Source organism: Ambystoma mexicanum, chromosome 4q, assembly GCF_040938575.1.
Source record: "Ambystoma mexicanum isolate Mex_15411 chromosome 4q, UKY_AmexF1_1, whole genome shotgun sequence".
In the NCBI taxonomy this organism is placed as follows: domain Eukaryota; kingdom Metazoa; phylum Chordata; class Amphibia; order Caudata; family Ambystomatidae; genus Ambystoma; species Ambystoma mexicanum.
Window position 1 is genome coordinate 1,077,440,224 of NC_090928.1, and position 18,149 is coordinate 1,077,458,372.

Genomic DNA, 18,149 nt, shown 5'->3' on the forward strand with positions numbered 1-18,149 from the left:
TATCTGGTGCAGAAATACTTCTGATCAGTGGAATCGATAGGATGTGGAGCTAAGGGGATGACGTCACATTGTTGTATAAATACTGCAAAAGCACGAAACAACAGCCGTGGGTCTGATTTGTCAACCGGACACGGAACTTCTCATGCCAGAGACTGAGCACTATATTGTTCCTAAGCGGGTATGTCAGAGGGCCAGCAAGGACTATGGAAATACCCAAAAGAGGGGCAAGAGCCTTGAAAGCAACAAGTACATTATTCTGATTTTTGATAGGCTATTTGCCTCTAAAAATTAACTGTGTTCCTTTGACCCGAAGAAGTCCTTGTGGGTCTTCAAATCCCTGCTTATGAGTATATTGAGGAGGCCTCCACAGCACCTCCAGCCGCAAAGCTTTAACCTGGTTCCACTGCATGGCAATGCACTGTTCAGCACTGAATCCCCTGGCAGGTGCCGGCCACTGATGATATGAAAACCCAACTGGTTGGAGACACAGTTCTGAGCATGCCAGAATCGGGCCACAGAGCGAGAGATCGCTGTTTAAGCTTGTGCCACACCTGTAGCGACTTGTTGAGGTTTTGCCCGCCATGGGCAGTATATTGATCTGTGACGGAAGTGCAGGCCTCTAGCAGGAAGTTTGTATTGACCTGGAGTTCCTTAGGTATTATAATCTATTTGTTGTATTTGATTTGAATTTATAGAGTGCTTTACGCCAAAGTGCTTAAAAATAATATCAAAGATGGTACAATTTAAATAATAAAATGACACAGAAACAAAAACTTGCAGATGAGTCTTAAGGTCAGAGCAGAAGAGAGGATAAGAGAAAGGAGAGTGGAGGGAAAGAGGGAGTGCATTCCAATTGAGAGTGGCCAAGAGAGAGAAGGATCGAAAGCGAGATAGGGCACAGGGAGGACGGGGGTCAGACAGAAGGAACTGGGATTGGGAACAGAGAGATCAAGCAGGGGAATGAAATGAGAGCAAGAAAGACAGATAATGGAGGGCAAGATTATGGAGAGATGTAAAGACAAGACATAGGATATTGAACTTGAGGCAAGAGTGAGAAGGTAGCCATCGAAGTGAAATTAGAGCTGGAGAAATGGAATCTTGGCAGGGAAAGAGGGAAAAGAGGATGGACCGAGGAATTATAGACAGATTTTAGGAGGCTTAAACGAGAGATATGAAGACCCAACAGGAGAGGGGGGCAATAGAAACGATGAGAGAAAATAAGGAAGGGGATTAACAATTTAGATTCATGGAAAGTGAGAAAAGGCTGGGCTTTGCGGAGGTTAAACAGATGAACCCTACAAGAGCGAGAGAGAGAGATGAGATGTGAGTGGAGAAAGAGAAGGGGGAATCAAGGTAGACACCTACATTCCGGGCAGAGGGAGAGATGGGAAGCAAAGAAGGAGGAAAGGAGATTGAAGCAAGGGGCCACGGAGGAGGGTGATTGAGACAGGAAAGAAGAGGGCCTCAGTCTTGGAGGAATTAGGAACGAGGTAATGGCCAGACACCCAGAACTGAATAGCCAGAAGACAGGAATAGAGGAAGAGAACGCAGAAAAGGATCGAAAAAGCTGGGTCTCATCAGCATAGGGATGGTGACACAAACCAAAGGATGAAATTATAGAGGCGCGGGACAGATGTTGACAGACACCAGGATGGAGGAGGAGTGTGGGAGAAGATTTACCAGCAAAGGAGACAGAATGAATACGATCAGAGAGGTAGGAATGATGCCAGCGCAGGACAGTCCCAGAAAACCCAAGAGTAGAGAGAGAAGAAGGCAATGATCTACAGCGTCGAAGGCGACTGACAAGTCGAGAAGAATCAGAAGGCAAGAGTGGCGCGCATAGCGTGCAGAGAGGAGGGAGTTGCAGAAAGGGAGGAGAGTAGTCTCTGTGGAATCACAGGCACGGAAACCAGATTGGAAACAGGGAAGGATATAGTTTGCAGTAATAAAGAAAGAACGCTGTCAGTAAATAAGGTGTTTGAGAAGTTTAGAGAGAGAGTAACGAAGTGATATAGGGCGGACATTAGTGGAAACAGAAGGGTCAATAGAGAGTTTTTTGGGGATCGGGAGAACGGTGGCATGCTTAAACAAGGATGGAAACTATGAAGTTAGAAGTGATAATCAAGGCAGTAAGGTAGGCAATAAATAAGGATAGATTTGGGGGGTGAGAGAAGAAGGAATAGGGCCAGAAGGGGCAGATGTAGTGTGAGCTCTAGGAAGAGACAAGGCAGTTAAAGCATTAAAGATAGGATGAAATGAGGACATAGATGCCGATTGATAGGAAGGAGAAGAGACAAAAGTAGGGGATGAGGGAGTGATAGCAGAACGCAGAAGAGCGACATTAGAGGAGAACTAAGAGGCCAGGTCAGTGGATGAAAGAGACGAAGCAAGCATGGGATCAGGGGGTGATGGAGAAAGAATACGAGTTCATGTTTGAAGGGGTGACTGGGGTCGGAAGAATAGCAGTTGATATTGTCAGAATAGTAAGATCGCTTGGCAAAAAGGAGTGCAGTGTTGAATAAAGCATGCAGGGAAGAAAGAGTAGAAGAGTCAGAGTCTGAGTGGGACCTACTCCAACGACACTCAGCATGGTACAGAGTGTGCTGCTGGCAGGGAAGCTGAGGCGTGAGCCAAGGTTTGGGGGGTTTGCGAGTGGGAGAAAAAGGGGAGGCAGAGTGGAGTGAGTCAGAAGTAGAGGATAGCGACAGAGAGAAGAAGCAGCATTGTCGGCTGAGAGAGAGGTAAAGCTGGAGTAAGAGGGTAGAAGGGAAGAGCAAGATGAAATAGAAGAAGAAGTATTACAAGATCAGCCGTCACAGCGATAGTATGTCTGGGGGAAGAACAAAGAGGAGTACTGGGAGGGAGGATGATAGACATGGAGAGAAAAGAGTGATCAGAGGAATAAAAAGAAAAGGCTGAGACGGAGGAAGTGAATAAGGTAGAGGAGAAGATAAGATCAAGATGAGAACCAGAGATATGAGAAGGGGGGTTAGAAATAGGGGAGAAGTGATAGGAATCCAGAGTGGGAATTAAGGGTAAAGAAGAATGAATAGAAGAAAGATGAAGACTAAAGTCACCCAAAAAGATTAAAGGGTTAGGAGACGGAAGAAGCGTAGAGAAAAGAGTGTCAAGGTCACTGCAAAAGGAGCTAACAGGGCCAGGAGGACAACAGATTACAAGAAGAGTTAAGGAATGGGGTCTCAAAAAGTAAGAAAAATTATATTCAAATGAAGGAAAAAAGGAAGAGTGGAAAGGGCAGGGGGGAATAGTAAAGGAAGAATGAAAAGGTATGCCGACCCCACCACCATGGCCAGCGGAGCGGGGGTGTCCAGGAAGGAACAAGAAGAGGTAGGAAGGGTAGTAGGTGTGACGGCATTTGAAGAGTAAATCCACGGATCAGTGTTGCATAGAAAGCCTCAAAACACTTGTTTATTGGAGTATTATTTCTAATAAAGTAATTCCTATCTCCATGTCATATCCAATAAAAAGCAGCAGCGCCACCAGTCTCCAAAATTGTTGGGAAGCTTCAATTTGCTATACTATGAATCCCCGAATCTTCTGCCTGAAGAGGGTGTGCACCTAACACAGATAGATAGAGCTCGGGGTGAAGATAAGCTCTCATTTTGTCTCGTTGTCAGACTAAGGGGGGGGGGGGCTGCTTTTTTTAATCTTCTTTTTAGTTTGACCTGTTATGTGGCACTAAAGCAGCACCTATAGGCCACAACTATTACACTGGAGGGCAGCCAGGAGGGAGAAGAGGTGTGAGGAAGCACGCACACCACACACACGTTGTAGGTGATATTTGGTGGTTACTTATCCACAGATTACTTGCCCATCCTCATTCCCCCCCCACTACCCGTCCCCTCGACCGAGATCCCGCCCCTCTTTGAACTATTCAATCATGTACCCTTACGCTGATGCCCACGTCGCTCAAAACATCCGTATGTAGTCACATATTCCCAGAGGAAGTGGGCCGGACTCCGCGGACGGGTGGGCTCCATTTTGGCCACTGCCTCCCAGCTGTCTGCAAGTCTGGAGGACTTGGATGGGATTTCTGCATAGGCCTCACAGTCACTCACCGGCACTAGCTACTAGTGGGCCATGCACGGCAAGATGCATAACTTGAGTGATGTTAGCCAGGGCCAGCGCACGAAATGGGCCGGAACCAGAGAGAGTGGCGCTCTGGCAAATAATGTCTTGCCAGAGCCCCTCCTCCAGACCAAGAGGGCCCCAGACACACTCTCGCATATCCAGGGCGGCCCTGGATATGCGAGAGTGTGTCTGGGGCCCTCTTGAAGGGCCTCATCGAGCAGACCGCTTTCAGAAGACTTAGCATTCGTGCCGACTCTTCTGGACGCCGCCTGCTCCTGCTTCACAACCCATTCTCCAACAAGCGTTCAGCACGGCCTGCCTACAGAATCTGCAGAAGCCTCACATGCAATGTTGCTGCTGTTCAAACTGGTGGGAAAGGTCCAGTATTGCCACTGCTTACTTAACACTACTGCTCACCGGCCTTCCCCACGATTTCTGGGACCAATTCACTGCTTTGCCAATTGAAGGTTGTTCCATTACTCCAGGGTCCCTGGATGCCTTTTGTGACGCTCACCATCTGGCAGGGGTCTTCCATTGGACCATGCACCCTCTAATGAGAGAGAACGGCTTTCAGAATCTCACGTTGTGAAGCGGCTATGGAAAATTGCAGGTTACTACCGGCTCCCCCACATGATCATACTGTGTGCTCCTCTGCAAAAGGCTTTAACTGCTTGACACCCAGTCCCCATTCTTGCCAGCATCGAGAGAGGGGCTAAACGCCGTAATGTAGCACCAGGACTGTACCTGACACATCCCTCACCACCCCCTCTGCCAGTTTATGTACATGATAAACACTTGAGCCCCTCCTCAGAAGACTTCAAAAAAAGGCAGCTGGCGCTCCTCTCCAGAAAGAACATGGCATGATAACCTGTTCTGAGATGAGAGTTTGCAGCACACGCTTTTTGCTCACTGTACCTTTCACAGATGGTAAATATCCATTTGCATATCAGTCTTTGTCCCATCCACATGGCCAGTCCAGCACCGAAATGCTATGGCAATTCCTCTCTGAACAAGAGTACCAACAGCAACCCCATACACGTGTTTCAGCCTTGTTGGGCCTCATCAGTGAGGTGAAGCTGCTCACTGTACCTTTCACAGACGGGAAATAACTATTTGCATATCAGTCTTTGTCCCACACACATGGGCAGTCCAGCACCGAAATGTTATGGCAATTCCTCTCTGAATAAGAGTACCAACAGCAACCCCATACACGTGTTTCAGCCTTGTTGGGCCTCATCAGTGAGGTGAAGCTGCACCTCTCTGAGCACAGTGAACAGGGAGTCCACATCTGGGTGCCCCCAGGTAACTTAGGGTGACCATCCCCAAGTTCCTTGCAAATACTTCAAAAAAAGGTAGCTGGCGCTCCTCTCCAGAAAGAACTTGGCATGATAACCTGTTCTGAGATGAGAGTTTGCAGCACACGCTTTTTGCTCACTGTACCTTTCACAGAAGAGGAGAAAGATATAACTATGTATTTTAATGCAATATACAGCACACTTTCTGTGAAAAATGGCTATAAAGCCACAGTGTTTGCAATTGTTTTGTAGGGTAACACCAATCCAATACATGTAAGTCACCAACAGTGCACAGGAACATGAATGCTTTGCTATTAAAAATGCCATGCCGCAATGAAAACATGTCCAACTGGCTGCACAATGTAGACCAGTGTAGACACGTATAACATTACAGTAAAGCATGCCAGGTCACATTTAGACATACCTAGACTGGTTGCACCAAAATGCCAGTTAAAGCAATAACACTCATCAAGAAGAGAGCACACATTAAAGCCTGCATCTATGTGGCCTCTACCAACACGGCTGAACTCTCTAAAATCTGCAAGGAACTGGTCAATTCTTGTTGCGGTCTCTATCTCTCCTGTTCCCTCCAATGTACGGCTCTGGCCTCTCACTTCTCTGCTAAATCTCAGGACACCCTGTCCTCTATTTCCTCTTCCTCTCCCTCTTCCTCTCTCAGCCCCATTTGGCCATCTCAACCTCTCCTTCTCCTTTTTCCTCTTTCTCTCTGACAACACCTGACAAGGTTTCTAGACAAGTCTGATCTATGAAAGTGTCATCCAAACAGGTGCTCCTCTGCTCCTCCAGAACCATCAAGGACCATATTGACACCCTCGCTCCAGCCTTGGCCAATTTGTGTAATCACTCTTTAGCCACTGGAACGTTCCCTCTCCCCTTAAGCACTCTCTTGTGCACCCACTCCTCAAGAAGTCGTCTGCTGATCCTACCTGCCCGGCAAACTATTGCCCGATCTCCATCAGCCCTTTCTTGGGCAAACTCTTGGAAAAGCTTGCCATCTCCCAGCTTACTCTCCACACTGAATCTGTTGGTTGTCTCCATGACCATCAGTCTGGCTTTGGAGCTGTCAGAGGCATGCAAACTGCTCTCCTGAACACCCATGAAGATCTGCTCTCTAACCTTCATTCCAGCATTCCATCTGTCCCCAGCCTCCTTCTTTCCTCTGTTTTCGACTCAGTCAACAACGCCATTCTGATCAATCGACTTAGTGAGAACCTGGGCATCACGGATCAGACCCTGGAGTGACTGACCTCCTTCCTCTTGGAACGCCTCGAAGGTCCACCCTCCCAGGTCCAACTTGGCCCTAATCTCTCTGCCACCTCTCTCTATCTATGGCGTTCCCCAGGGCTCTATACTCTCACCCTGGTTTTTCAACCTCTACTTGGCCCCTTTGGTCCACCTGATCTCTACCTTCTCCTCCAACTTTCAGTGTTATGTGGATGACTCCGCTTTCCTTCAGGCTCCCCTCAGCCTCCTCTCCTCTCTCGCCCATTCCTGACTGTCTATCTGTGATTCAGGATTGGTGCGCCTCCAACAATCTCTGCCTTAATGCCAGTAAGACAGAGATCCTTCTCATTGGGACCCTGGCACCAGGTTTCCCTCTCTCACTCTGGCCGTCCGCCTTGGGCCCTCCTCCTTCACCTTCCTGCGAGGCAAAAAACCTTGGTGTCATCTTCTATGCCACTCTCTCTTTCTCTCCTCACATCTCAGATGTCACCAAGAGGTTTCGCTACCAGCTGCTCCTCCTCAAAGGGACTCTTCCCTTTCTCACTTTCCACCAGAAGCTCACTGTCTCCAGAGCCCTGGATCTCTCTAGGCTGGATTACTGTAACAGCCTCTTTCTCATTCTGCCTTCCTCTACTCTCCGTCATCTGGAACTAATCCGGAACAGGACTGCAAGACATATCCTTGACCTCAAGCCCAGGGATCATCTCTCTTCAGCCCTGAAATCTCTCCACTAGCTCCCGGTGGATGCAAGGATCAAGTTCAAGACCCTTTGCATTGTCCACAAGGCTTTCTGGGGCTGGGGCCCGCACTACATCCAACGCTCTCTTCCAAAATACCTTCCTTCTTGAGTCCTTTGCTCAGCTACCTCCAACTCTTTAAGGGTTAGACACTTCTCCAGGCAGAGAGTGGGGGGTAGATCTCTCTCCTCTGCTGGTGCCTCCCTCTGGAATGTCCTCCCTGTCCCTTCAAACTTGAGCCGGACCATCTGAGGTTTTCGGAAGCAGCTCAAAACTTTCCATTTCTCTCTCTCCCTCCCCTGCTGACCTATCTGTCTGCTGTACCGACCGGTTGCTTGGATACCCTCAGAGTCTCTCTGAGTCCAGGCTCTTTCTTGATCGGTCACCCCTGCACTGTCTCTGTCCCTACCATGCACTTAGGGACTGTAACTGTAACCCTGCAGCCCTTGTTCTCCTTGCACTACCCGTAGCTGCGCTGCCCTGGCTGCACTTATTCAGAGCAATGCAGCCCTGTTTTCCCCTCCCCTCTCCCTTGCATTTCCCCCTCCCTTTCCTCTTGCACCTCTCGTTCTCACAATGACACAAGGCCTTGTGAGATCGTTTGTCTTCTCCTCCCTCTATCTTCCCTGTCTTGTCGCGCATAGAAACACTTGTGTACAGGCGCGTTATAAATTACTTTTATCATATCATTTTATCACAGATGCCCAGAAAAATATACAATGCCGCAGTAAGAAATGGCTAGACTGGCAGAACCCAAATGCCAATCTAGCCAGGTAATTTTATCTTAGCAGGACTGCTTTATCAGAAATTCCCAGTTAAAAGAAAGTCAGACCAAACTGAGGAATGACTAGACTGACTGCACTAAAATGCCTCTCTAGCCCCTAATACCACATATCATCCATGCTTAGCCAGATCCTGGACAACCATTATGATTTATCGCACAATCCTGCCCCCCCAACCCATCCCATCTCCCTCAAACCCATCCCCTCTCCCTCCCACCCCCTACCCCAACCTCCAAAATCTGCTCCTTGGCCAAGAGTTACATCCACGTCCCTCTTCCTTGTACTAAAGCTTACGTATGAGGCTCATTGATCATAGGTAAGTACTGGGATGAGGAAGAGTGGGACTAGGAGTAATGAAGATTACAGGTAGCTACGGCAGGCATTACCTCTGGATGAGGAAGAGTGGGACTAGGAGTAATGAAGATTACAGGTAGCTACGGCAGGCATTACCTCTACCTCATCCCAGTACTTGTGTATGAAGCAGAGTACACAAGTACTGCCTCATACATAAGTACTGGGACGAGGAAGAATAGGGCTAGGAGTAATCAAGGCATTAAACACAAGTAGTGGCGCCACACCATTGAGTTGACTGGGCTTCAGCACGCCCCTCCCCCCTGACATTTTGGGCTATGTTGACTCGACCTGGCTGACCTTTAGAGCAGTTGCCGCACAGAACAGGACACAGATGTTAAACGGCACCTGGGTTTTGCTGTTAATAAGGGCCCAGCAATTTCCAACGTTAAGCATTTCACTGCTAGTACCTGCATTAAAATGTCACATTTTTTAGGCAATTGAAATCGCGATGTGGGTCTAGTACTTGCATGCCAGGGGCGTGATTGGAAGGGTAGAGAGTAAATAGGAGACTTAAAGGAGAGAGTTAACTGCTTGTAACATTGAGGCTGCACTAGAATAGTCTCATTAAAACGCGTAAAGAAGTTAGATGCCCCCACACAAATAAGTTTGTCCCTCCCCACCACCCGTGAAGTTAGCGCCTCTCCCAACATATGAAGGGTTAGCCCCCCGAAATGTATGTATTGTTGTGCCCCTGTACACAGGCACACACACCATTCACCATGTACACACCCAGCCATCCATACATTTACGTGTGCACCCTTTCACCATGCAGGCACACTTAGGCAGCTACCCATACATTTAAGTGTGCACCCTTTCACCGTACACGCATACACGCACACCCAGCGACCCATACATTTGTGTGCACCCTTTCACCATACACTCACACATTCACATGTCATGGTGTTGAGGGGAGCCCTATTAATTCAAAAAGAAATTAGGGCTCATTATGGGTCTGGCGGTAACCGTGCCGGTGCTACCGGCAAGTTGCCTCCAGACCTGTAAAAATTACTGATGCCTGACTTTCCGGTGCAACCAGGCTCTTTCAAGTCCAGCAGCCGGGAAGTCAGGCACGAGTAATTTTGGTAATCCCCATTCCTGTGGAGTTCCATAGGACTTGTTGTTAACGGTGCCGGTGCTTCCATGACGGGTCTGCCTACCATGGCCGCTGTGCCCGGCCAGGTCAGACCTGTCGGGCACAGCGGCCCCGGCAGGCAGACCTGTAATATTGGTGTCCAGAAATACCGGTGACGGTAAGATTACCAGCACCGTTGTTTTCTGACTGGCATGGTCAGAATGAACCCCATTGTTTCTTTTTGAAGTCACTCTAACTTCATAAAGAAATTATTCAGTTAAGGACCGAACCATAACGGAAATCATTTCTTTATGAAGGCAGAGTGACTTCAAAAATGAAAGTCATAGGGCTCTCACCCACCCCATGACATGGAGCCCTCCAGCCTAGGGTCTTCCATGTGATGGTTTGGGGGGAGCCCACAGCCTTCAAAAATAAAGTTTCTTTTAGTAATCACTCTGCCTTCATAAAGAAATGATTTCTGTTACAGAAATAATTTCTTTATTAATGCAGAGTAAATTCAAAACAAAACTTTTTTTTTTGTTGAGAAAAAAAAAATGTCAAGTGGGGCCCCCTCCCAGGACATGTGCTGGCGGGGCCCCCCGCACCACGGGGGCTGCGGGGGTCCCTGTTACGCCAGTGTATGTTACTCGCCTTTCTCCAACCCCTCTATCTCCTCCTGCTAAATGAATGCTATAGCCCCTACACACCAAAAAAGTTGGGCTGATCTAGGCTTCACTCTGCAAATTCGGCAAATTCCAGTGCACACCACCTCAAGCGCTGCACAACCTCCAAACTCCCCAATGCAGAGTGACCTCAGAACTTTACTGCTTACATGAGGCGGGGAAGAGACAGCAGTGCCATAGCCTACGCCTCAGAGACATGTTGCACTCACACAAACAGTACTGGGTGTCACACTATGGGTACAGCTGGGGTGGATAGTTAAGTGACCAAAGTCTTACTGAACACCTGTGCAGAGTGATGCAGCGTAGTTTAAATCACGCTGAATATCTGGGTAGTGTGATGCGCTCTTTTGTACATGGTCACTGTGATGCAGTGCTGTAAATCTATGCTGTATGATGCATTATAACACTATATAAACTAACATTGGCAAAGCCAACCCTTTTGGCGTTAGTGTAGACATGGGATAGGCATTTTCCAGGCACTGCCATAATGGTACTACCTGACCATAGGATGGTAACAGCTGGTAAAATTATGTGTGTATGTGGGCATATCATGTCAGTGCTTGGCAAAGACCTACCTTATATCTATGCATAAGCCACACCCTTTGGCTTTGCCAATGCTTGTTTCATGCGATCCAAGGCGTTTTCAAACCCAGGACACCTCCGACAATCTTCTGTAAATCATTAAAAGCCAAAAGGGGTTTCAGGAAATGCACTGAAGTCTGATCCTTATCAGAGCTTCTCTGGTTAATTGTGTGTGCACAGTTCAGGCATAACAACTAAAGTGTGTCAAGGGCAGACAGTGCCATTACGGACACCTGTTGAAAGAAAACGTGTAACATTTCTGTAGCCCAGTAGCTGGATACAAATAAATATGATGACTCATGGGATCAGATAAGAGAAGAGAGGGGCATCTCGGGAGGATAGCTCAGGGGCAACGCACTCGCTATGGTAGCAAGACAACGCGGAGCAACACAGGTTCCATTCCTGGGTCTGCGCTTACAAACCTCTGGGTATTAAGCGCGTTATAAATAACCAGTTATAAAAGGGGGGATCTCACCAAGACAGCTTTCTTCAATAGCTCATAGTTACAATATCTAAATGGCAGAATGCAAGGGACAATGGCAGATGCTCTCCATCTCCTGTTGTGATATGTGCTACCAATTCCTGCACATTATGAGTGCAGGGAGATTGTATACGTAGCTAGAGAACTCGGATACACATATCCCCCCTCCCCCAGTTAATATTTACAGCACTACACTTTGGCGACACATGTCGCCGGCGAGACACCTATGATCAGGGAGGAAAGGAGCATGCCACTGCTCTCAAAACAAGTCACTTGAGATGCAGACGCATGTCAACCTTATGTGGCGAATCATTATTGGTTCGATTCAGCGCTGGCTAATGGGCCGGATCCGAGATCCGGCATCAGTTCTCTAGCTGTCAAACAGTGCACAGTGCGAGCATAGAGCGCATAAAATCACAGAGCCCCAGTGGCGTATGGGGTTGGGGGGCAGCTGCAGGACATTTATCAGTGGCACACCTCTCCCGTTTGGCACCTCAATGAGGGTGCCCAGCAGGAAATGTGTCCCGCTGGCAGGACAATGTGTGCCGAGCAATTCCTGCTCAGCACGCTCATTGTCCTGGCAGCAGGACACCTTACCTTTTCTGAACGGGAGCGTTGTCCCGCTGCCAGGATAATGCCCCAAGAAGCTCTGGGCAGCAGAGGGGCTCTCACGTTGCTCTGTGTCAACAGAGCATTAGAATGTGAGCCATTAGTCACTGATGGGTGGGAGGAGGGACTATTAGCAGGGCCTTTTGTCTCTTTAGGAATGGGAATGGGAGGGAGTGATCAGAAGTGAGAAGGGTTCATAATGCTGCATGCTTTATATGAAATAAATAAAATAGCTTAAAAACCCAAGGGGGGTTTGTTAGGCTCACTTTGAATGCAGGATGGGGGGAATAAAACTAAAACCATACTCGTATTGCTCAACTTATTTCCATGACAATGTATGTAGCGTATAGTTAGTTTACTATGAAAGGCTAGTTTATTATGTAATGTGGTTTGCTTCCAAGGCACTGCTATAAATAAAGTATTATTTAAGCACATGAAATGTAAAGCAAAACCTTAATAAATCTGTATACCATATGAACCTGGGAAGATGTGTTCAGTTGCTTAAATTGTCCACATCACGGTTTCATCATTTAAACAAAGTGTGTGATCCTGGGAAAATCATTTAATCGCACTGTGTCTTATCTGCAGCTCTGTAATTTATTCGGATTCACTTCATGCTTATGTTAATATATCATGCTATTATAAAAACGCCCAGTAACTATACAGTTGCTCCATATATAATAATAGTGGAATTTAGAAATGTTGCACCACAAAGCTATTTGCCACTTGGTTTACTTATGGCAACTTATTTTAAAGTCATTTCCATGGCGCCTCCAAGTACCAATGCTGATGCTCCTTGCAATCTCCTTTTCTCTGAAGTCACTACTGTTGGTGCAAACCATATGCTAATTCGGAAGTTTGCATGTATTTTGCCCCAGAGCGCCTGGACAGGCTCTAATAGATGAGTTTCCTACATCTGTAACGACCATGCAGTTTTTTGTTTTATGTGTTAAAATGTCACTAATGCTACCAAAAAAGTAGATCGGGGTGGGGTTGGCCAGTTTGGGGCGCGAATGAGACTTTATGGAATTGCACGCATTGCATTTGGGCGAAAAGTAATAGGATTTTTTTTGTGGCTCACCCTCCCACCCCCACTCTTGCAATGCTGGATACTCCCCTGCCGAGGACAGCCCCCAGGTTCACAGAGGGTCAAGGACTCTATGATAGAGCAGAAAGCACACTGTGCTTACAGAGCACAATTCATTTGGAAAACACAGTGATCACCAAGCCCCCAGCATTGGGGGTTCGGTAATGTAAACTGCTCTGTGCGAGACACTGTGCACACAGAGCAGTACATTATCTAGCTCGCAAAGCTGGGGGCTCGGTGATCACTGCCTTTCCCAAACAGATTCTGTTATTTGGAGTCTTGAGAAGATGGCTTGGAAAGTACACAAATCATAGTCAGATACGCACACATACATTTGTTTGCGTACCTTACTATGGTTTGTGCTCTTTTCAAGCCATGAAAGAAATTGCAAAATTTTTACACTATTTCAAACATCCTTTGATTGGAGTTCAACTGCCAGCCCTGCCCCCTTAGTACTCCGCCTCCTTAGAACTCTGCCCCTCCTCCAAACTCCACCCCACCCTGGCCTTTGTGGGATCCCCCTTCAAATTTTTTCAATTTCCACCACTGTTTAGGTTCTATGCCGAGCTGTCGTCAATAGATGTTCCTATATTGTGGCTGTCCAATAGTCATGATACTTTGTTAAATCAAGGGTCATTTGGTTTCACCAGCTCTTGTGTTGTCTTAAAACGAGGTCTTCCACAGCCAAGTAAACGAGACAAGCTGGAATCCATAATGAAGGACTAGTTACTGGGAAGTCAAAATGTGAAATATGGGGAGAGGCTTACATAGATTGCGCTCTACGGTGGTTTGCAACTTTCGCTGAATGATTGGTCTATAGTGAGCGCCCCCTTGACCCTCAGAATCACAAATTGTGCATGCGGAGCCTGGCACAAAATGCATAATGTGCTAACATCATGGCATGCGCTGAAATGTAATGTTCGCATGTGGCACAGGGTATCCAGGCATTGTTTCGAAAAAACAGTTTCGAATGCCAAAAGTTTCGACAAAAATCCATAAAAAAAATGCATTTTTTTGTTAGGTTAAAGTTTTTTTTTTAAACTAAAATGGGTGTTAAGCTTTAAAAACAGAGGTTACGGGGAAATATGCATTTTCTAGACACATTTGTTGTCAAAATGTTGCCATTCGAAACTATGGCTGTCGAAAAAATCACTATAAACCGTGACACAGTGTTGGCAATGGAATAGACCAGCAGCAGCCCAAGATGTGAGAGGACCCTCCTTACCAGTCTAGGCCGCGTCTCTCTCAGGAAAGACTTCAGGTCGCCGCCGGCCATAAGCTCCAGGAGAATGAAGCGGGGCAAGGCCTGCAGGCTCACCCCGACACAATGCACAATGTTCTGGTGGCTGAACTTGCTGCAGAAACAGAAGACAAATAAACACTTGTGAGTCCATAGATAATTTGTTTTATCACATCTAATATTGCGCCATAGATCATGTAGGCGCGATTGTCAAAATTAACAAAGAAACATTTCGGGGTTATGAAGCCCTAACATGTGGGAGTCTTCTGTTGTCGGGTTTTGTAGCCAATAGTCAAGCCATCTGCATAGAGGCAGCAACACACTGGACAACATTTTAGGGCCATGTATAATGATGGAGACAAAGGCGGTTTGTTGTTGGTAAGTGTGTACTGGCACACCATAGCATGCCTCGCTGAACACATACAAAACATAAAGACCACAACAATGGGTAATTCGGCACAGCAAATGTTAACAACAAAACATTCAGATATGTTAAAGGGTGACGGTAGTCGCCCCACAGTTAAGGTACAACCTGTCATCGATAGGAAGTACACACATTCTACGCAAAATGATATTTGAACTGACAAAGCATTACATTTTGCAAACCGCATGTCTGGCTAAGGCCTTCAAAAATTGGAACATTTCCTGCAAATCCACTATGGTTCAAAAGATTTAAATTATCAAGAAAGGGTGTGCTTTTGTCCTTTTGCATTGGGTTTCCCATAGGGAAAATGCCAAATTTGTTCTCACCTGCACAGCCCAAACTGCTGTATGGGTTTTCGCTAAATAAGAAACAAGTTGGGCACAAAGCTATCAAAGGAAATACTTTGTTGGTTTGGTGTAAATCCATCCAGTAGTTTTGTCTTAATTTGGCAGAGAGCGGGGTGCCCCCAGTAGCCAAATGGTTATATCTCCCATGATGCACTGGTGGACCCAATACTTTTCGTTTCTGAAAATCCATGATCTTGAAATTCTAGAATCTTTTCTGAAAAGAACGGACCTCAAATGATGTAAAGGGAGTGAATATGGTAGTGTTCAAGCCTGGGAACATGTGGGCAGGGTAAAAGAGGAGGATTGATAAGGTTTGGGGTCTGAGAATAGTGAAGATATTTTTTATTTTCGGGTGTTTTTCCGAGATACAGATCTTTGATGTAGATTCCTTCTGAGTGGTTAAGATTAAAACTTCATAAATATAATGAGATGTTCCAAGTATATTAAATGCTAGCAGGTGAAAGAGCAGTATTTTAAGTAAATTTAGAAAGCAATCCCTGTTTTTTATTATAAAAAATAATCCAGGGAGGGATTCCAAAATCAACCTAAAATGTGTGGGAAGGTGGTGTTCATGGGCAGATATTGTTTGGGGGATGATGAGATGGCTTTTATAGTGTTAATGTGTTTAGTGACATTGAAAACATTGTGCAACAGAAGCTTAAGTGGTGCCGGTGCATCTTTTCAATAGTCTTTGTTTTGATTGGATGAGCATTTCACGTGATTATAAAAATGAAGATTGCAATTTACCACACCTTCTTCTTCCTCGTCCCAGTACTCCATTACCCCTACTTCCCTCTCTGTCGCCCCAGTAGCCTAGTAGTAATCTGATGAGGTACCTTCACCTCCATCTTCCTTGTCCCAGTAATGCATCAGTCATCTGTTACATTATCTCCATCTGTCCCTTCCTGATCTCAGTACTCCAATAGCACACCTCCCTCTTCCTCCTCCAATTTACCCCAATAGGTAGCCATTGCATTAGTCTTGCCACCATCTTCCTCGTCCCAGTACCTCATTAGTAATCTGTTACATTACTACCATCTCCCAGTTCCCAGTACTCCATTACCCTGCCTCTCCTTTTCTTGTCCTAGTACTCCATTACCCCACCTCCCTCTTACTCATCCCACACCCTATTGGTAATCTGTTATATTACTGTCACTTCTTCACCCCAAAACCCCATTTGTAACCTGTACATAACCCCCACCTCCCTCTTCCTCTTCCCTGCACCCATTCGTAATATGCAATGCCCCAACCTATCTATTGCATCAACCCCAGCTTCCTCGTCCTCGTCCCAGTTCCCTGTAGTAATATGATGCATTGCTCCCACCTCCCTCTTCCTCATACAAGTAACCTATTAGTAATCTATCACATTACCACCACAACCTGCCTCTTCCTCGTCACAGTACACAATTACCTCGACTCACTCTTCCTCATCCCAGTACCACATTAGTAATCCATTATATTACTCTGCCTCCCTATTCCTCATCTCAGTACTCCTCTTAGTAATTTGTGAAATTACCCCTGCCTCCCTCTTTCTCATTCTAGTACTGCAATACCCACACTGCTCTCTTTCTCATCACTTTACTCCATTATCTCCACCTCTCGCTTCCTCTTTCCAGTGTCTATTCATAATCACTTGCATTGCCCCCATTTACTTCTTCCTTGTCCCAGTACTCCAAAGGTAATCTGTTACATTACCCCATCTCCCAGTTCATCGTCCAAGTCCTGCATTAGTAATCTGTTACATTACATATATCTTTCCTGATCCTTGTCCAGTATTCCATTATCCCACCTCCTTCCTCCTTGTTCCAATACTCCATTACCATACCTCCCTCTTCCTCATCTCATTACCAAATAGTAATGTCTTGAATTACCTCCAGCACACTCTTCCTCTTCCCAGTACCCCACTAGCCCACCACTCACATCCTTGTCCGACTATCCCATTAATATACCATTACATTACCTCATCTACCTTATCCTCGTTGCTGTATTCCATTAACACTGCCTCTTGTTTTCTCCTCCTAGTAGCTCATTAGTGATGCAAGCCTAAAATAACTAATGGAAACACTCTAATAAAAAGGTTTCTGCCCCTCATGTCAGTCCACAAAAAGTAGACACCCCTCAATCATAAGGCAATGTACTTTGTTGGCCGAAGACCAACCGCCTCATGTGTTTAGTATTAGAATTATATAGCCATAAACTTGACTAAAGTGCAGCCATTTTAAGGTGACTGAAATCACCATTTTGTTTTCTATAACGTTTGCCTTTTGCTTTCTGTTAAAACCGCTTTGCTGAAAAATTATTCTGCTCCACTAGTGCATAACGCAAGGCCGCGAGAGACATGTTGAAACATAACGCAGCAACCCAGACAGAAATGCCCGGTCTCCTCTCTCACAAATCCTTGGGAGTAAGCATCGAGGCATTCTAATCAGTACACAGGTGCCAGCTAGTCTCGTTAATACAGTAGAAATGTTAGAAGCGAACATTAAATGGCTTGAATTATGCTCTTCTTTGCGGCCCCCCTTTCCTGAGCCCTGTAGAGCCCTGGAGAGCAAGTTGACCCCCAGTACACAAATAGAACTAGGAGATAGCAAGGCCTGGAATGTGTCTCTCCCCTGCACACAGCTTGCTTGCAAAAACAGAAGCATTGTGTTCTTTAAAACAAAGACATATGTCTGTAGGCTTGTGAAATTGCAAACTGTTGCTAAATGAATGTTGGAAGGTGTCATACTCGTCACCATTGTCAATCATCGTGCCCAATTCAAAGGAAATGTATTAGGGCGGTATTGGATGTGTCACTGCTGATTGTAAGATGCTTGCTTTGTATATATGTAACTGTTGTACGATTCTCACTCTCTTGCGTGCCCCGGGGTCTGGAAGCACACGTCGCGGGGCGTGGGACCCAGTTGGCCAACTGAGACTATTTGCTTTGTAATAAACCCTAGCTTTTGGGAATACAACCTTGCGTCTGGCGTATCAGTTCGTGTGTGGTGATTGTGCCTTGTTTCCATACGCGAGGGTCCCTCAGGGGCTCCTTCACTCACACTTATATTCACAACAAATCAACAAGGAAATATATGAAATTTTAACAAAAACTAAATTAACATTGTTATCCGCACCAC

General features: G+C 46.3%; 1 protein-coding gene across 1 annotated transcript in view; it reads right to left on the reverse strand.

Moving 5' to 3' along the window:
- ALK (ALK receptor tyrosine kinase) overlaps positions 1-18,149 on the reverse strand; it is a 3,554,133-nt gene that overhangs the window by 67,555 nt on the left and 3,468,429 nt on the right. Inside the window, exon 23 of the mRNA XM_069608653.1 lies at positions 14,245-14,374. Coding sequence (XP_069464754.1) covers positions 14,245-14,374 — 130 coding nt within the window. The remainder of the gene's footprint in view (positions 1-14,244; positions 14,375-18,149) is intronic.